This window comes from Lepisma saccharinum, chromosome 25, assembly GCF_977018435.1.
Source record: "Lepisma saccharinum chromosome 25, izLepSacc3.1, whole genome shotgun sequence".
NCBI classification, from domain to species: Eukaryota; Metazoa; Arthropoda; class Insecta; order Zygentoma; family Lepismatidae; genus Lepisma; species Lepisma saccharinum.
The window spans coordinates 1,511,935-1,533,538 of NC_139253.1; the positions used below are offsets into that span (position 1 = coordinate 1,511,935).

At 34.6% G+C, this 21,604-nt stretch overlaps 1 protein-coding gene across 8 annotated transcripts in view; it reads right to left on the reverse strand.

Annotated features, from left to right (window-relative positions):
* LOC145978626 (uncharacterized) overlaps positions 1-21,604 on the reverse strand; it is a 114,864-nt gene that overhangs the window by 22,060 nt on the left and 71,200 nt on the right. For 7 of the 8 annotated variants that reach the window (XM_083111376.1, XM_083111375.1, XM_083111373.1 and 4 more), the window contains 5 exons: positions 21,407-21,439; positions 18,953-19,063; positions 16,706-16,732; positions 13,424-13,444; positions 11,037-11,057 (listed from right to left, as the gene is read on the reverse strand). In XM_083111376.1, coding sequence (XP_082967502.1) covers positions 11,037-11,057; positions 13,424-13,444; positions 16,706-16,732; positions 18,953-19,063; positions 21,407-21,439 — 213 coding nt within the window. The remainder of the gene's footprint in view (positions 1-11,036; positions 11,058-13,423; positions 13,445-16,705; positions 16,733-18,952; positions 19,064-21,406; positions 21,440-21,604) is intronic. The other variant, XM_083111369.1, reaches the window with a different exon arrangement.

Here is a 21,604-nt window from a genome sequence, read left to right on the forward strand (position 1 = left end):
GGTGGTCGCGCTAGTTAGTGCTCTGACTGTTGAGTTTTGCATACCTCCGGGGACATTTTTCTTCTGGCGAAGTAGTAAAGTACAGTCTTAAATCGGGAGACCACGCTAGTGGCATTAAGGCTCTCCGGAAAAGAGTGAACTCTGTCTGCAGCAGTTTAGCAGATTTTCACAGTCAGTGAAGCCGAGGTTGCAGAGAAGGATTTTCTACAGCGACAAGACACCAAGGTTCGTCGGGAAAAGAAGATGGAACGACGAAGACAAGACACCGAGGATCGTCGGAAAAAGAAGACAGAACAACGAGGATTTTAGTGAAGTGGTCCCTAGTGTCGAGAGCTCTCGTGTTTTAACCCCCACATGCTCGATCTTCTGATGAAAAAATCCCACTAAAGTTTGAAAAGCGCTAATTCTTTCTAAAGGCCGGCCATGTAATCGTGAGTAAAAAGGTTAAATTTGTTATTATAAATATATGTGAGAGTGATTTTTCTTATATATCTTTTACCAAGATATTCTAAAGTACTGGTGTCAACTCTTGTATTGGGTTTACTCATGTAAACTAAGAACCACCAGCGAATCAGTGTGAACCTTTAATTATTTTTTTTGTGAAGTTATTTCTTTGTTTTCTTCTGTAATAAAAGAAAGTATAGGTAACTGATTATTATTTTCTTCAAACATTAAAATCTATAAAAATATTTTAAATCAGTTTATCTCAATCGAACTGTAATTAAAAAGCAAAGCTAAGTCTAATACTAACAATAATAACGTTAAAATCTCGTTATATCGTTATATGGTGTCCGAAACTCCCGGGAGTTGCCTTAGATTGTCTTGGTGAAATAAAAAAATGAAAGGGGTAACAGGCATTGTGTTGCGTCGTTGTCGGCGATGTTTATGTAAATATTGAGTGTTGCAATCTGCGTTCTTGTTTGTCGGCAGCATGGCTCGTACAATACGGAAAGCTCCTTGTTGCGGCAGATTGTTGATTTCTGACGCCGCTGTTAAATGTTCAGACTGTAAACAATGGGTGCATAAAGATTGTGTTAAGAAAGATTTTTCCTGCAAGCAGTGCAAGAACGGAGCTGGAAATGAAGTTCATGATAATAAAAATATAGACGACAAAGAACAGGGTGTTTCGAAAGAAAGTGACGAATTTGGTTGTCAAGTTGACGTTGGTCGGGGAAAGGAACATGATGTCTTGAATTCAATTTTGTCATTTATGGAACAGAGTAGGCTAGCGCAGGAGAACTTATGCCTAAAATGGGAAGAAAATAAGGAACAAGATAAGCTAAAATGGGAGAGATTATACGAAAAAATGGAACAAGATAGAAAGCAAGATAGGTTAGAACGGAAACAGAAAGAAGAACAAGATAAGCTGAAATGGGAAGAAAATAAGGAACAGGATAGAGTGAAATGGGAGAGATTATGCGAAAAGATGGAAGAACGTAGGCAGGAAATGAAGGAAGTAAGTGTTGGTTTCCAAAATTTGAGTGATCGAATGTCAGTTCCAGAACAGAAACAATCAGCTGTAATGGAGATGAAGGTCGTTAAGGTGAACGCTATCCAGGAAAGTAAGGTTCGATTTCAGAAAATGAACAAAAAGAGACAGATTGGAAAGTACAGGCTCTAGAGGAACGAGTGTGCGTGTTGGGAATGAAAAGGCAACAAGTTGAAGATGAGTCACTCGGAATACAGCAATCTCAGGAAGTGATAAGTAGAGATGAAAGTTTTCACGAAAATCCTGAGAAAGATGATATGTTTTCTAAACTGCAAGAATGTGTAACTTTAGACGTGACGATACTGGAAATGACTCTGATCAGTAAACGGAAGAAAATTAGAATGATACCTAGACATAGTTCAGTAAAGAAAGTAAGGAAAATGAAGAGAAAGAAATTGAAAGCTGCAAAGAAAATTGAAGAAGCGTCAGTGAAAGCGAAGAAGAAAGTTCGTAAAGATCTAAGAATGTCAGCGCAGAAAGATCAGACACAAGTATGAAAGAGATGAAACCAGAAAAGGTTCATCTGATGAGCGTGAAAGAAAGTCCAAAAAGAAACGAGACAAGAAGAATCAGAAGAAAGTAAGGAAGAAAGTTGCTTGTGGTGATTCTCATAGTGAGAAAATTGAACCTATGGATAATCGGAAACAAAATGAAAAGACTTTAAAGGTGAGAGAAAGTTCAAATAGTGTTGAGAGATTGTTAGTTTCCCAACTTGAAGAAAGTTGGAAGGGGGAGAAGAAGAAATTTGAAAAGCAGAGAAAAGATGAAGAAAGAAGAGGGAAAAGAAGAGGAAAAGGCACTGGATAGTGACGACAAACAGAAATATTAGGAAACTGAAGAAACAACAAAGACTGATAAATCTAAAGCTGAGAGACATTCTAATTTGTTGGGTACTATAATAGAATGTAATTATTAAGTTAGTAAATTTTAAAGAAAGATCTAATTTTCCATTTCTCTTGATGAGCATTTTGAAAATTACTAGTTTATGTAAATTTGATAAAATGATGGAAATTGTTCAAATGTAAATAAGCTGTTTAAAAAAAATGTGCGTATGTTGTTATGAGCCAAGTATATTGAAAATTGAGAAAATGAAAAGTGAAAGTTATTTAATGTCAGTTGTTTTGTATAGGTTATGTGAAAACTAGTTGTGGTTCAATGTAAAAAGTTTAATGATGGTTTTGATAAACCTCTGGTAACTATTATTGTCAATGAGCAGGTAGATAATGAAAATTTGAATTTGAAAATAACTTTGTAGTAAGAGAAAAAAGCCAAAGAGTAAGAGAAAAAATGGAAATAAGCCTCAAAATCGTTAAGAATAATGAAGAACAAATGAGAAAGAAGATAGAACAGTCATGCTCAGAAGAAAGTTATTTGAGGAAATTCTTTGGGAAGCAAGGTTAAATAGCATTAATAGAATGATGAAGTGATGAGAGTACTTGGATATACCTATATGAGATAAAAGTCAGTGTGTATTAAGATATAGTGCGAGAGAGGCACATAAATATAAGGTAGAAGGCGGACCTAAAATGTTGAAAAATATAAGGTCGAAGGCGGACCAGAAATGAAAAATAGTAGGTCGAAGGCGAACCGAAAAATATTGTAGTTACGTAATAAAGAACACGTAATAAAGAACACGCTGATATTTAAGTGAAAGATTATGTCCAGAATTCTGTTTCAAGTTAAGAAATAGTTTGTTAAAGAGATAAGCAACGTATTGTACGATGTAATTTCCTGAAATTAGTAATTTGAGCATGCTGATACCTTAAAGAAGAAAGAAGAAATGAAAGGTAAAGATCATGACAAGAGAAAGGAGGTTTACTGTTAGGTTAATGTCATGAGTATGATGATATTTTGTAAAGATAGAAATCAAGATATTTTTATAATGTTCTACTCTTGCCCGCTGTACCCGCTCTAGTAAATAATTGAATCACAACATGCAGAAAATGTAAAATTATGGAATTGCAGAAACAGTAAAAGGAGAATTTATGTAAATCAGTTAAAACAATTAGAAAACCTGCAAGACAATATGTCAATGATTGAAGTTACTTGTAGTAGATTGATAAAATATGTAGTAATGATTCAAAGTTTATTTTATGTAATGTATGAAGGTATATATGTAATGAAAAGAAATTGAGTAATGTTTATTATGCTTCAATGTTTACAAATTGTAATTCTGTATACTTTCTTCAGATTATTCTTACCATGTGGTTCCAAGAAACAATTGAACAGAATTATTATGCGAAATTTAAGAAAAATCTCTATGTAATTACTGTGTTTAAAAAAATTTGGAACTTGTAACCTGAATTTTGAAAAGAAAAATGTATATACGAGGATTGAACAAAAAATTCAAGGAGATGAATAGACTCTAAAAGACATTAGCTCTCCTTGATCAGTCCATCTAATGTCTCTTCGGGGAGGGGGCATCTGTAGCAGATTGTTTACAGAACGTTCCGGGAAGAAACAAGCAAAAGCAATCGAAACACCTCTTTTTGAAATAATAGACTGAGTCCGGTACACAAAGGGAAGTAAGCGCTCGTGGATTTGCGCGCGGAGTAGTTGAAGCAGTTGGCGCGGAGAAGTTACAGCAGTTGGCGCGGAGATTTTGACTGGAAGGTGGTCGCGCTAGTTAGTGCTCTGACTGTTGAGTTTTGCATACCTCCGGGGACATTTTTCTTCTGGCGAAGTAGTAAAGTACAGTCTTCAATCGGGAGACCACGCTAGTCCGCCGTTGTTTGCAGAGGCACAAGAAACGTTAAATCGGCATTAAGGCTCTCCGGAAAAGAGTGAACTCTGTCTGCAGCAGTTTAGCAGATTTTCACAGTCAGTGAAGCCGAGGTTGCAGAGAAGGATTTTCTACAGCGACAAGACACCAAGGTTCGTCGGGAAAAGAAGATGGAACGACGAAGACAAGACACCGAGGATCGTCGGAAAAAGAAGACAGAACAACGAGGATTTTAGTGAAGTGGTCCCTAGTGTCGAGAGCTCTCGTGTTTTAACCCCCACATGCTCGATCTTCTGATGAAAAAATCCCACTAAAGTTTGAAAAGCGCTAATTCTTTCTAAAGGCCGGCCATGTAATCGTGAGTAAAAAGGTTAAATTTGTTATTATAAATATATGTGAGAGTGATTTTTCTTATATATCTTTTACCAAGATATTCTAAAGTACTGGTGTCAACTCTTGTATTGGGTTTACTCATGTAAACTAAGAACCACCAGCGAATCAGTGTGAACCTTTAATTATTTTTTTTGTGAAGTTATTTCTTTGTTTTCTTCTGTAATAAAAGAAAGTATAGGTAACTGATTATTATTTTCTTCAAACATTAAAATCTATAAAAATATTTTAAATCAGTTTATCTCAATCGAACTGTAATTAAAAAGCAAAGCTAAGTCTAATACTAACAATAATAACGTTAAAATCTCGTTATATCGTTATATGGTGTCCGAAACTCCCGGGAGTTGCCTTAGATTGTCTTGGTGAAATAAAAAAATGAAAGGGGTAACAGGCATTGTGTTGCGTCGTTGTCGGCGATGTTTATGTAAATATTGAGTGTTGCAATCTGCGTTCTTGTTTGTCGGCAGCATGGCTCGTACAATACGGAAAGCTCCTTGTTGCGGCAGATTGTTGATTTCTGACGCCGCTGTTAAATGTTCAGACTGTAAACAATGGGTGCATAAAGATTGTGTTAAGAAAGATTTTTCCTGCAAGCAGTGCAAGAACGGAGCTGGAAATGAAGTTCATGATAATAAAAATATAGACGACAAAGAACAGGGTGTTTCGAAAGAAAGTGACGAATTTGGTTGTCAAGTTGACGTTGGTCGGGGAAAGGAACATGATGTCTTGAATTCAATTTTGTCATTTATGGAACAGAGTAGGCTAGCGCAGGAGAACTTATGCCTAAAATGGGAAGAAAATAAGGAACAAGATAAGCTAAAATGGGAGAGATTATACGAAAAAATGGAACAAGATAGAAAGCAAGATAGGTTAGAACGGAAACAGAAAGAAGAACAAGATAAGCTGAAATGGGAAGAAAATAAGGAACAGGATAGAGTGAAATGGGAGAGATTATGCGAAAAGATGGAAGAACGTAGGCAGGAAATGAAGGAAGTAAGTGTTGGTTTCCAAAATTTGAGTGATCGAATGTCAGTTCCAGAACAGAAACAATCAGCTGTAATGGAGATGAAGGTCGTTAAGGTGAACGCTATCCAGGAAAGTAAGGTTCGATTTCAGAAAATGAACAAAAAGAGACAGATTGGAAAGTACAGGCTCTAGAGGAACGAGTGTGCGTGTTGGGAATGAAAAGGCAACAAGTTGAAGATGAGTCACTCGGAATACAGCAATCTCAGGAAGTGATAAGTAGAGATGAAAGTTTTCACGAAAATCCTGAGAAAGATGATATGTTTTCTAAACTGCAAGAATGTGTAACTTTAGACGTGACGATACTGGAAATGACTCTGATCAGTAAACGGAAGAAAATTAGAATGATACCTAGACATAGTTCAGTAAAGAAAGTAAGGAAAATGAAGAGAAAGAAATTGAAAGCTGCAAAGAAAATTGAAGAAGCGTCAGTGAAAGCGAAGAAGAAAGTTCGTAAAGATCTAAGAATGTCAGCGCAGAAAGATCAGACACAAGTATGAAAGAGATGAAACCAGAAAAGGTTCATCTGATGAGCGTGAAAGAAAGTCCAAAAAGAAACGAGACAAGAAGAATCAGAAGAAAGTAAGGAAGAAAGTTGCTTGTGGTGATTCTCATAGTGAGAAAATTGAACCTATGGATAATCGGAAACAAAATGAAAAGACTTTAAAGGTGAGAGAAAGTTCAAATAGTGTTGAGAGATTGTTAGTTTCCCAACTTGAAGAAAGTTGGAAGGGGGAGAAGAAGAAATTTGAAAAGCAGAGAAAAGATGAAGAAAGAAGAGGGAAAAGAAGAGGAAAAGGCACTGGATAGTGACGACAAACAGAAATATTAGGAAACTGAAGAAACAACAAAGACTGATAAATCTAAAGCTGAGAGACATTCTAATTTGTTGGGTACTATAATAGAATGTAATTATTAAGTTAGTAAATTTTAAAGAAAGATCTAATTTTCCATTTCTCTTGATGAGCATTTTGAAAATTACTAGTTTATGTAAATTTGATAAAATGATGGAAATTGTTCAAATGTAAATAAGCTGTTTAAAAAAAATGTGCGTATGTTGTTATGAGCCAAGTATATTGAAAATTGAGAAAATGAAAAGTGAAAGTTATTTAATGTCAGTTGTTTTGTATAGGTTATGTGAAAACTAGTTGTGGTTCAATGTAAAAAGTTTAATGATGGTTTTGATAAACCTCTGGTAACTATTATTGTCAATGAGCAGGTAGATAATGAAAATTTGAATTTGAAAATAACTTTGTAGTAAGAGAAAAAAGCCAAAGAGTAAGAGAAAAAATGGAAATAAGCCTCAAAATCGTTAAGAATAATGAAGAACAAATGAGAAAGAAGATAGAACAGTCATGCTCAGAAGAAAGTTATTTGAGGAAATTCTTTGGGAAGCAAGGTTAAATAGCATTAATAGAATGATGAAGTGATGAGAGTACTTGGATATACCTATATGAGATAAAAGTCAGTGTGTATTAAGATATAGTGCGAGAGAGGCACATAAATATAAGGTAGAAGGCGGACCTAAAATGTTGAAAAATATAAGGTCGAAGGCGGACCAGAAATGAAAAATAGTAGGTCGAAGGCGAACCGAAAAATATTGTAGTTACGTAATAAAGAACACGTAATAAAGAACACGCTGATATTTAAGTGAAAGATTATGTCCAGAATTCTGTTTCAAGTTAAGAAATAGTTTGTTAAAGAGATAAGCAACGTATTGTACGATGTAATTTCCTGAAATTAGTAATTTGAGCATGCTGATACCTTAAAGAAGAAAGAAGAAATGAAAGGTAAAGATCATGACAAGAGAAAGGAGGTTTACTGTTAGGTTAATGTCATGAGTATGATGATATTTTGTAAAGATAGAAATCAAGATATTTTTATAATGTTCTACTCTTGCCCGCTGTACCCGCTCTAGTAAATAATTGAATCACAACATGCAGAAAATGTAAAATTATGGAATTGCAGAAACAGTAAAAGGAGAATTTATGTAAATCAGTTAAAACAATTAGAAAACCTGCAAGACAATATGTCAATGATTGAAGTTACTTGTAGTAGATTGATAAAATATGTAGTAATGATTCAAAGTTTATTTTATGTAATGTATGAAGGTATATATGTAATGAAAAGAAATTGAGTAATGTTTATTATGCTTCAATGTTTACAAATTGTAATTCTGTATACTTTCTTCAGATTATTCTTACCATGTGGTTCCAAGAAACAATTGAACAGAATTATTATGCGAAATTTAAGAAAAATCTCTATGTAATTACTGTGTTTAAAAAAATTTGGAACTTGTAACCTGAATTTTGAAAAGAAAAATGTATATACGAGGATTGAACAAAAAATTCAAGGAGATGAATAGACTCTAAAAGACATTAGCTCTCCTTGATCAGTCCATCTAATGTCTCTTCGGGGAGGGGGCATCTGTAGCAGATTGTTTACAGAACGTTCCGGGAAGAAACAAGCAAAAGCAATCGAAACACCTCTTTTTGAAATAATAGACTGAGTCCGGTACACAAAGGGAAGTAAGCGCTCGTGGATTTGCGCGCGGAGTAGTTGAAGCAGTTGGCGCGGAGAAGTTACAGCAGTTGGCGCGGAGATTTTGACTGGAAGGTGGTCGCGCTAGTTAGTGCTCTGACTGTTGAGTTTTGCATACCTCCGGGGACATTTTTCTTCTGGCGAAGTAGTAAAGTACAGTCTTCAATCGGGAGACCACGCTAGTCCGCCGTTGTTTGCAGAGGCACAAGAAACGTTAAATCGGCATTAAGGCTCTCCGGAAAAGAGTGAACTCTGTCTGCAGCAGTTTAGCAGATTTTCACAGTCAGTGAAGCCGAGGTTGCAGAGAAGGATTTTCTACAGCGACAAGACACCAAGGTTCGTCGGGAAAAGAAGATGGAACGACGAAGACAAGACACCGAGGATCGTCGGAAAAAGAAGACAGAACAACGAGGATTTTAGTGAAGTGGTCCCTAGTGTCGAGAGCTCTCGTGTTTTAACCCCCACATGCTCGATCTTCTGATGAAAAAATCCCACTAAAGTTTGAAAAGCGCTAATTCTTTCTAAAGGCCGGCCATGTAATCGTGAGTAAAAAGGTTACATTTGTTATTATAAATATATGTGAGAGTGATTTTTCTTATATTTCTTTTACAAGATAATCTAAAGTACTGGTGTCAACTCTTGTATTGGGTTTACTCATGTAAACCAAGAACCACCAGCGAATCAGTGTGAACCTTTAATTATTTTTTTTGTGAAGTTATTTCTTAATTTTCTTCTGTAATAAAAGAAAGTAAAGGTAATTCATTAGTCTTTTCTTCAAACTTTAAAATCTATAAATATTTGAAATCAGTTTATCTCAATCGAACTGTAATTAAAAAGCAAAGGTAAGTCTAATACTAATAATAATAACGATAAAATCACGTTTTATTGTTATATCCTGTAAAATATCATATGGTACAATTTTTGTGGGGTGGGTTAACAACACTGACGAGTCCCAATTGATTGCGTCTTATATGTTTTTTTTATCGTCAGGGGGCTCCACGAGACGCAAATAATGGCGCAGAACCCGAGCATATTCACTACTCCAGGCATCCGGTACAACGTCACAAAACGTACGAGTACCCCAGGACGTGCAAATGTCCACTCTAGAGAAACAAATGAAAGCTTTTTCCCTGACTAATAATAAGGTTGTTCAAACCATCACAGCATGTAATAATTTCATGCAAAAGCTACAAGTTCTCCGAGAACAAATGGTTCAAAACGTTCAAAGTCCACCTCAATCGTTTCATTTAATCGCTTTAACCAAGAACGTTCAAATAGAGGACAAAAAGGGAATTTCCGATCGCATAATTTTTTTCCACGAAACACTGGCAATGCTTACCAAAACAAACAAGGACAAAATTTTCGTTTGGTAACTTTCAGCGTTTGAACCACCAAATGTGGGACAGACAGACCCAAACGCAGGTGTCCCAAGCGTCCCAACAAACCTCATTCATCTGCAGAATTTGCAAACAAACAAATCACAAGTCAGAATATTGTGTTTTAAATTCCAATTTAAACATGTAAACACGGTACGGCATGGAGCATGGAGTACCGGATGACCATTTAGAGTAAATGGAAAACCACCTCCATTTTCTCTTGGGAAGAACGAAACTGAAGTAAACATTGTTCCCGATTATTTCATTAACAGATTTGCAGCCGAAGCAAAGCCGCAAGTGACCTTATCTAGAAAAGTTAACATTCAGCCTCGCTCCAAGATGTTCGTGCCTGTCAGCATTGTCAACACGGCAGGTAAAAGCTTGAATGTTTTCGAACCCAATCTTTTGCTTCGCGAAAAATATAATTTAATCCCTAGAGCATTCATAAATACCAACTCACCTATTTTGCCTGCCACTAATCCTCCAACTTACAAGATGAAAATAAACAAAGGAACAATACTAGGTCATTGAACTAGTGGTGAAATAATCATGCCATTTCAAGGCCCAGCCATTGTTGAATGACCATCTTAATTAGCACTGCCAAAGAACACTACGCCGAAACCCTTTTAATTAATTTATTGGACTATATTATGTAATCCATGTGAACACATATCTGGCTGGTGTAATGACCTGCGGTGGTGTCCTGCCTAGGATGTTGGCATTCCCTCACCCACCCACCCACACACACACACACACACACACACCCACACACACACACACACACACACACCCACACACACACACACACACACACACACACACACACACACACACGTGTTTGCTAAACTTGAATGTCTGCCTTGATCATCCACTAAGCTGTCTATCGCAATCACAAAACTGTTCATCGCAACTATCGCAATACCTCTCGTAACTCTCTATAAACCGTCTATCATAACTGTTCCGCAAAAAACTACTCCCTCCTCTCCCCCGACACACTATATATTTCTTATGAATATCCAGTTCGCGGAAGTCGGGAAAAAGCACTTTTAATAAAATGCTGAGTTGTCCGCACGCAGGAACCGACTCGACGGAACCCTGGCAGACCATATACAGCAGACAGTATTTATATTTTAGGTTAATTCACGACGTTTTCCTAACTCTCTAGTATGAGATTTACTGGATGAAATATATGAAGCAATACGGACAATGAAACATTTCCTTCTTTCCCATGAATCAAAGAATAGACCCTCGGCTTTGTAGCCTGCAATAACCACTCAGCCTCTATGTTCACAAAACTACAGATTTCTAAAATCTACAGATTTCGAAACTGATATTCAACACTATTGGGTTGTTTGTTATTTATATCTATATTTTCGCAAACTAAGATATAAAATAATTATATTTATAAAGCCAAACTTCAATCTTTCAAAAAATATTACTTATTAAATAAAAATGAAACATAATAAAGAGCAGTCAATAAAAATGTGACGCATACCTTCATGACTGTGCGAATGATCTAGAAAGTATTAAATATACAAAAGTAATTAATCGTGACACAATATAATACAACCATATATATTTATGAATATCAAAATGCGTGACTTTCACAATTGTTATTAAATATATATATGAATGTAAGAAAAAAAATATGAGGTATAAAGAAAGGAATAAATTATAGCCGCTTTTTATGAGGTTAAAAAATAACAATTAGATTAGTTACTTGTACTACTTCCACAGACAAGAGATGATTACGATTGTGGTAAATGTTATTAGGAAGAGAATTGTATGAATGAATATTAATTCTTCTTTCATAGAGATTTACCATTTAGAGCAAAAGTTTGAGAAATGATGTGACGTTTATCGCTACAATAAATAAATAGCCTATATATGATATATTACGTGCATGTTTAACTCTTCATTCATTTTGTTGCATGTAATAAGGATTAAGTTCATATTATAAACTAATGATTCACATCTGTCTTCTGAATGGTTTCAATAAATAATTCCAGATGTGAATTCAATTCATCCTCACATGCATAAAAGTTCATGTTACCCTTCAACAACCTCGTCATAATGTCAACAATTGTATGAAATGATTGGTGATTTTATAATCTACTGGTCTCGGATTGGATACACGGTTGAAGGCGCAATGCACATTGGTTCAGATACTATTTTAAACTAGGACCAGTTCCATTTGGACTTTGTCAATGAAGTGGACTTCAAACAACAAATCAAACAATCAATTGAAGCTACTGAATGTTGTGATTCCCATCCATAATACGTACAATGAGAAGATTACTTGTGAGCAACATCACTTAATAATATTTCAATAGTTTCACCTTTCATTCAGTTTATATAAAAATGTTGATTATGTGTGGGCAATTCCATTGTGAGGGGCGTGACATTCAGATAAATTTACATTTATTGTTTAAAGTTATTTTCTTAGCACCCTTATATATGCAGCTCTATCAATTCATGTAATTTCATTTTCCTTGAAGAAAGTAATTTCATTTCAGAATATTCCTCCCACATATCAAATCTTAGCTACAGAAAATAAATTTCTTGTACTTGTGACGGGTGTGATACTTCTACGACATGACTTTGGGACCTTCCTCATTCTTTCAGGAAACTGTGAAATTTATGAGTTTACTGAAACAATTCTATTTTGTTTTCACAAAACAACTATACTAGACATTTAGATGATTTTATTTTTTTTAAATACGTATTAAAAAATACTTCTTTCATAAACGTTCTTGAGTGCGACGGGTGTGACAAACTTTGTGACGGGTGAAATCTAACATTAATAGATTCTAAAAAGTAATGTTTGTTTTATAAATGAAGTAGAGTACTTCTGAGCTTAATATATATAAACAATAAATGAGACAATTAGAAATAAATTAGAATTAATTAGTTGTCTTATGGTATATTACTATACAATAACTATAATAACTTAAGTGGAGACATTATACATAAAATCCCAATTTGCCACTGCTGGTACATCTCCAGCACAGTCCTGAAACATTCCATAATTACATTTTCTTTACATAACTATTCTGTAATTAATGACTGTTATAACTTTATTGCTTTAGTATCTTTCTCTGAATAACACAAAACAATTCAGAAAGGCATTTTGGATATTTAAATAATATTTATTTTATGCGCAAAAAGGTTATTATAAGCTTTTAATTCGCCAACCTTTGTAGCGAATTGCTAATACAGCACACAACGACACCAGAAACCCCGAGTCGAATGCCATGTGTATTCCTTGTGAGTGTCCCCTCAACAATGTCTTCATATTTCATCCTCGTCTCTGCGACTGGCAGAAAAGCGTAGCAATACACATTAATTCATCCAATCAAAAGCTTAAAAATTATTTGAGAACTGTTAAATTTTATATCAGTGTATTTTATATTTGTTTCACCATAAATATTAAAATTTGATAATTAATTTCTTTCGCATATTGCATCTAAATATGACAGTATTTTGGATCGATTAGTGCTTAACAATATACAACTGTGTAGTTTTGGTTTGTTTGTTTTTTACCTTCTAGGACACAACATATTCAAAGTTAAATGATTAATTTAATTATTAATATTTGTGTCTTCTAGTTCAAACCCCATTTTGTATTGTCAATTTTTTTAGTTTACATGTGTGTAAAAATAGCCAGCAAATCTAATAAATTCAATTTGTTTCTAAAAACTACAGATTTCAAAACTCACATTCAACACTATTGTGTTGTTTGTTATTTATATCTATATTTTCGCAAACTAAGATATAAAATAATTATATTTATAAAGCCAAACTTCAATCTTTCAAAAAATATTACTTATTAAATAAAAATGAAATATAATAAAGAGCAGTCAATAAAAATGTGACCAATACCTTCATGACTGTGCGAATGTTCTAGAAAGTATTAAATATACAAAAGTAATTAATCGTGACACAATACAATACAACTATATACATTTATAAATATCAAAAAGCGTGACTTTCACAATTGTTATTGAATATATATATGAATGGAAGAAAAAAAATTATATGAGGTATAAAGAAAGGAATAAATTATAGCCCCTTGCGAGGAGGTTAAAAAAATAACAATTAGATTACTTACTTGTACTACTTCCACAGCCAAGAGATGATTATGATTGTGGTAAATGTTATTAGGAAGAGGATTGTATGAATGAATATTAATTCTTCTTTCATAGAGATCTACCATTTAGAGCAAAAGTTTGAGAAATGATGTGACGTTTATCGCTACAATAAATAAATAGCCTATGTATGATATATTATGTGGATTTTTAACTCTTTATTCATTTTGTTGCATGTAATAAGGATTAAGTTCATACTATAAACTAATGATTCACATCTGTCTTCTGAATGGTTTCAATAAAAAACTCCAGATGTGAATTCAATTTATCCTCACATGCATAAAAGTTTATGTTACCCTTCAACAACCTCGTCATAATGTCAACAATTGTATGAAATGATTGGTGATTTTATAATCTACTGGTCTCGGATTGGATACACGGTTGAAGGCGCAATGCACATTGGTTCAGATACTATTTTAAACTAGGTCCAGTTCCATTTGGACTTTGTCAATGAAGTGGACTTCAAACAACAATTCAAACAATCAATTGTAGCTACTGAATGTTGTGATTCCCATCCATAATACGTACAATGAGAAGATTACTTGTGAGCAACATCACTTAATAATATTTCAATAGCTTCACCTTTCATTCAGTTTATATACAAATGTTGATTATGTATGGTCAATTCCATTGTGAGGAATTCGCCAACCTTTTAATTCGCCAACCTTTGTAGCGGAGTTGCTAACACAACTACATCAGAAACCCCGAATCGAATGCCAAGGGTGTTCCTTGTCAGTGACCCCTCAACAATGTCATCATATTTCATCCTCGTCTCCGCGAGTGGCAGAAAAGCTTAGTAATACACATTAGTTCATCGAATCAAAAGCTTAAAAATTATTTGAGAACTGTTAAATTTTATATCAGTGTATTTTTATGTTTGTTTCACCATAAAGATTAACTTTTGATAATTAATTTCTTGCGCACATTGCCTCTAACATGACAGTATTTTGAAACGATTAGTGCTTAATAATATACAACTGTGTAGTTTTGGTTTGTTTGTTTTTTACGTTATAGGACACAACTTATTCAAAGTTAAATAATATTTACTCTCGGGTTCGAGATTCAAATGACAAATCTGATATATATATATTATCTCTGTCAACGAGATTTTTAAGTTCAGGGAAGAAAATCAATATTACCGTCTTAATTAAATTATTAATTTTAGTGTCTTGTAATGTTAGTTCAGTAGTTCAGACCCCATTTTGTATTGTGATTTGCATTGGTTTTCATGTGTGTGAAAATACTCAGCAAATGTAATAATTTCAATTTCTTTCTAAAAACTACAGATTTCAAAACTTACATTCAACACTATTAGGTTGTTAGTTATTTATATCTATTTTTTCGCAAACTTAGTGAAACTTCAGTTAGAAATAATATTATTTTTTAAATAAAATTGAAATATAATAAAGTACGGTCAAAAAAATGTCACGCAAACATTCATGACGGCGCTTATGTTCTAGAAAGTATTCAATATTCAAAAATAATTAATCGCGACAAAATATAATACAACTATATATACTTATAAATATGCAAATGCCTAACTTTCAGAAATGTTATTGAAAATCTATATGAATGTAAGTGTTAAACATTTAATGAGGTATAACGAGAGCAATAAATTATAGACCCTTGCGAGGAAGTTAAATTAAACAACAATAAGTTCAGTTCTTGTGTACTACTCCAACAGACAAGCGATAATTATGATTGTGGTAAATGTTATCAGGATGAGGATTGTATGAATAAATATTAATTCTTCATTCATAGACATCTACGATTTGGTGCGAAATTTGAGAACAAATGTGATGTTTTACGCTACACATAACAAAAAAGGGTATCTGAATTTTAAACCCTTAATTAATTTAGGGTACTTCAGAGCTTAAGATATACAAACAATAAATGAGACAATTAGAGAAAAATTAGAATTAATCATTTTTTCTATGGCATATTACTATACCATAACTAAACTGAAATAGGTGGAGACACTACACATAAAATCCCACTTCGCCACTGCTGGTACACCTCCAGCACAGTCCTGAAACATTCGATAATTTATTTACAAAAATATTTTGAAATTAATGACTGTTATAACTTCATTGCCTTAGTATCTTTTTCTGAATAACACAAAACAATTCAGAAAGCATTTTGGAAATTTAAATTTAGTTTTCTTTATTAGCAAAAAAGGTTTTTTATAAGCCTTTATTTCGCCGGCCTCTGTAGTGAAGTGGCTATCACAGCACACTACGACACCAGGAACCCCGAGTCGAATGCCATGGTGTTCGTTGTGAGTGTCCATATATTAATTTCATCATATTTCATCCTCGTCTCCGCGAGTGGCAGAAAAGCGAAGTAAGACAAATTAATTCAATCAATAAAAAGCTTAATAATTATTTGAGAACTGTTACATTTTATATCATTGTATTTCTATGTGCGTTTCACCATAAATATTAAAATTTTATATCTAATTTCTTACGTATATAGCATCTAAATTTGACAGTATTTTGGAACGATTAGTGCTTAATAATATACAACTGCGTAGTTTTGGTTTGCTTGTTTTTTCCCTTCGAGGACAAAACATATTCAAAGTTAAATGATATTAACTCTCGGGTTCGAGATTAAAATGACAAACCTGATATTTTATATATATATATATTATTCTCTAGTGTATACTGTCAGCCAGATCTTTAAGTTCAGGAGAGAAAATAAATATTACCGTCTTAATTAAAATATTAATATTTGTGTCTTGTAGTTCATACACCATTTTGAATTGTGATTTGTTTTAGTTTACATGTGTGTGAAAATAGCCAGCAATTCTAATAAATTTAATTAATTTACAAAAACTACAGATTTAAAGAATTACATATAAAACTATTAAGTTGTTTTTTTAAAACTATATTTTCACAAACTGATATATATACAAGAATTATATTTATATTGTGAAACTTCAATGTTTCAAAAAATATTAATTTATAAATAATAATGAAATGTAATAAAGAGCAGTCAATAAAAATGTGACGCATACCTTGAGAATAGGGGTCCGGCAAATACCCTAGAAAGTATTAAATATACAAATATAATTAATCCTGACAGTGTAATACAAGAAATAAATAAATTATAGCCCCTTGCCAGGAAGTAAAGAAAAATAACAATTAGATCAGTTATTTTGTACTATTTCCACAGACAAGAGATGATTGTATTAATGAATATTAATTCTTCTTTCACAGAGATCTACCATTTGGGGCAAAAGTTTGAGAATTAATGTGAAGTTTTACGCTACTCATAACTAAATAGCCTACGTATAACATATTATGTAGATTCTAAACTTTTAATGGAATTAGTTGCATGTAATAAGGATTACGTTCATACTAGAAATTAATGATTCATATATGTCTTGTGAATTGTTTCAATAAATAACTCCAGATGTGACATGCCAACAAGTTCATGTTACTTTTCAACAACCTCGTCATAATGTCAGCAATTATATGCAATGGTTGGTGATTTTAAATTCTTCTGGTTTCTGGTTGGATACGCGGTGGAGGTACAATGCACAGTCGTGGAGATACTATTTTAAATTAGGTCCAGTTCCGATTAGGCTTTGTCAATGAAGTGGACTTCAACAACACTTCAAGTAATTGGAGCTACTGAATGTTGTGATTCTCATCCAGAATGCAATGAAAAGATTACTTGGGAGCAACATTACTTAATAATATTTTAATAGCTTCACCTTTCATCAGTTTATATGAAAATGTTGATTATGTTTGGGCAATTCCATTCCAACAAATTTACATTATTTTTTTAATTAATTTCTTAGCACCTTCCTATATGCATCTCTATCAATTCATGTAATTTCATTTTCCTTGATGAAAGTTATTTAATTTCAGCGAATATTCCTCCCACATCTCAATTCTCAGCTACAGAAAATATATTTATTTTACTTGTGACGTGTGTGACACTTGTGAGACATGACTTAAGGACCTTCCTCACTCTTTCAGGAATCTCTGTGAAATATATGGGTTTACTGAAAATATTTTTTATTTTATTTTCGCAAAACTAATTTACTAAACGTTTAGATGATTTTATTTTTTAAATATTAGAAAATACACTTTTCATAAACGTGAGTGCAAGGGGTGTGAAAAAGTTTGTGACGGGATAAAATTATCATAAATATATTCTTGAAAGTAATGTTTGTTTCATAAATGTAGTAGGGTACTTCAGAGCTTAAGATATAGAAACAATTAATTGACAGAATTGGAACAAAATTAGTATTAATTAGTTTTCTTATGGTATATTACTATACTATAACTAAACTACTTATAAATTGAGTGGAGACACTACACATACAATCCCACTTATATAAAAATTAATAGTAACATAATTAAGTCTTGATTCCATACTAAACTATTAATACAGGGTGTTTCCGGGCTGATGATACAAACTTTCAGGAATGATGGAGAAGGACACATGTATCAATTTGAGATGAGGAACCCTGGTCTGGAAACGACTTAGTAGAAAGTTATAAGCGAAAATCGGTGTATGAAGTTGTAATACTTTTATTACCTGCAGAAGTTTCACAAGCTGCTACATTCACAACTGTTGTTCAAAGTGGCGTCCCCAAGCTTTGCTTCAGGCATGTTATCGTTGCACAAAGTTCTGGCGTACCTGTTGGAACAACCCCGGGGTCGTTCGAACAATGTCACAGGCAGCGAGAATTATTGCCAGGAGAACGACCCCGGGGTTGTTCCAACGGGTACGCCAGAACTTTGTGCAACGATAACATGCCTGAAGCAAAGCTTGGGGACGCCACTTTGAACAACAGTTGTGAATGTAGCAGCTTGTGAAACTTTTGCAGGTAATAAAAGTATTACAACTTCATACACCGATTTTCGCTTATAACTTTCGACTAAGTCGTTTCGGGACCAGGGTTCCTCATCTCAAATTGATACATGTGCCCTTCTCCACCATCCCTGAAAGTTTGTATCATCAGCCCGGAAACACCCTCTATACTACTTCGTCTGAGGAAGATCCTTATAGAGGGTAGAAACATAACATGTGAAGTGTTTTTAAATCTTACTACAGTGCCTTGGTCAGCAAAGTTAGCGTAAAAAATTAATAGGTTTTGATATAAGCCATGAAACTAATGTTTGTAATATTAAATCCAAATTGTGCATAATTTTCCTTTAATTTCATTTCATAAGTGATACTTGGAATAAAAAAAAATAATTGTTTGTCCACTTTCACATATATAGAAACACGACGCCATGACACTTACCACATACTCTCCTGCATTCACCAAGAGAGTTATACAAATTGTATTCTCTACAATCTCCTGTGTGATGGAAGTCTACCTCACAGCCACTGCTGGTACACCTCCAGCACACTGCTGAAACATTCGATAATGACATCTTATTTACATAACTATTTTGTAATTAAGGACTGTTATAACTTTATTGCTTTAGTATGTTTCTCTGAATAACGGAAAACAATTTAGAAAGGTATTTTGGAAAATTAAATATTATTTTGTTTATTGGCAAAAATGTTATTATAAGCCTTTAAGTCGCCGACCTCCGTAGCGGATTGGTTATCACAGCACACTACACACAACGAACACCGAGTCAAATGTCATGGGTGTTTGTTCTGAGTGTACCTTCATCAATTACATCATATTTCATCCTCGCTTCCCCGAGTGGCAGAAAAGGGAAGTAAGATAAATTAATTCAATCAATCAAAATCTTAATAATTATTTGAGAACTGTTAAATTTTATATCAGTGTATTTTTATGTGCGTTTCACGATAAAGATTAAAATTTTATAACTAATTTCTTACGCATGTAGCATCTAATACTGTGTGAGTCTTTTAAAAGAGGCCTCGTGGAAAATGTGCTCCTTGCATGTAGGCAAATCTGGTACACCGAAGAGAAGAGCGGAGTAGAGAACAGTCCAGGAAAGCTGTGCTAAGCAGTTTAGACAACTTTACATAAACGTAAATGAATGAAACATCTCTTCTGTAAATACAGTACAGTGTGACAACAACCTACCTAGAGGAGGTGCTGGAAGTGTCCTCCGTTGACCTCGAGGCACGTGTGCAGACGATATCACATGTTCTGAAAAGCACGGGCGTGGACATCCTGCGGGATATCCTGGATAGCTGTGAAAACATTGTTCTGGAGTTCTTCGAGTGTGTGAGGGTTGTTGCTATACACCTGTCCCTTTAGAGCTCCCCACAAGAAGAAATCACAGGGTTATAAATCTGGAGAACGAGGTGGCTAAGGTTGGTTCCTGCCACGGCTGTTGACGCGATCAGGCAGGAACACTGACTCAATGCGCGTGATCGTTGCACATGCTGTATGCGCCGTGGCTCCATCCTGCTGAAAGTAAGCGTTCCTTCGCTCATCTTCAGTCAGTTGTTCAACAAACACGTTGAATATGTTACTGATGTAACGAGCCGAGTTCACAGTCTCATGGAAGAACACGGGGATGATGCGGCGTGACGACACGGCACACCAGACACCGAGTTTCTGGGCGTGCAGTGGAACCTCCATGAACACGTGTGGATTGTCACCTGACCAGTGTCGCGTGTTCTGGAAGTTTATGTAGCCTGACGGATGTAACCATGCTTCATCGGAAATGAACAAGTAACCATCCTGCAGCACCTCCGGAGCAATATTGGACAGAAACCACTCACAAAACTGCACGCGAGTTGCCTTGTCCACATCCCGCACGTGATGCATCACGGTAACTTTGAATGCGTGCAAGTTCAAGTCCTGCTTCAGGATCCGCATAGCGGTTGACTGGGTCACCTGCAACTGTTGTGACATACGCAGATATGATTTTCGTGGACTGCGTATCATTAGCTGCGCTGCGTCGCCCACCTTTGCCTCAGTGCGGACAGTCTTTGGACGCACTTTTGGCCTATTCAGCACGGATCCGGTTTCCCGCCATTTTGCAATCAGTTTTTGCATTACTGATTTGGTTGGGGTCTTCGCTGGAACTCCATTCACCGCGAACTCCGTCGTAAAGAAATCTGCACACTGTTCCCAAGAACCGAGGCGTGCATACGTCTCGACAGCAAAGATACGCTGCTGCACCGTTAACACCATGCTGACCCACGGATCCACGCTCACACCTTTCCTCGCCGCTCAACTACACTCAACTGACCTGCACGCTGCCTGCCTCAAGGTCATCATTGGACACTTTCTTTTCAATCCCCCTCTATGTCATGTTGTCGAAACTACTTGGCACCGATATCCTGGACTGTTCTCTACCCCGCTCTTCTCTTCGGTGTACCAGGGTTACCTACATGCAAGGAGCACATTTTCCACGGGGCCTCTTTTAAAAGACTCACCCAGTATATATATATATCTTATCTAGTGTATACTTTCAGCAGGATCTTTTAATTCAGGAGAGAAAATAAATATTAAAATCTTAATTAAATTATTAATATTTGTCTCTTGTAGTACATACATCATTTTGTAATGTGATCTGTTTAATTTACATGAGAGTGAAATAGCCAGCACATCTAATAAATTCAATTTGTTTCTAAAAACTACAGATTTGAAGACTTACATGCAACACTATTAGGTTATTTGTTTTTTTAAATCTATATTTTTACAAACTAAGTTATACAAGAATTATATTTATACAGTGAAACTTCAATGTTTCAAAAGTCATTTTTTAAATAAAAATGAAATGTAATAAAGAGCAGTCAATAAAAATGTGACGCAAACCTTGAGGATTGGGCGTGGGATCTGGAAAATATCCTAGAAAGTATTAAATATACCAAAATAATTAATCTTGACACAGTAAAATACGACTTTAAGTATTTAAAAATATGAAAATGCGTGGCTTTCGCAATTGTTATTGAAAATCTATATGAATGTAAGTGTTAAACATTTATATGAGGTATAAAGAAAGGAATATCATAT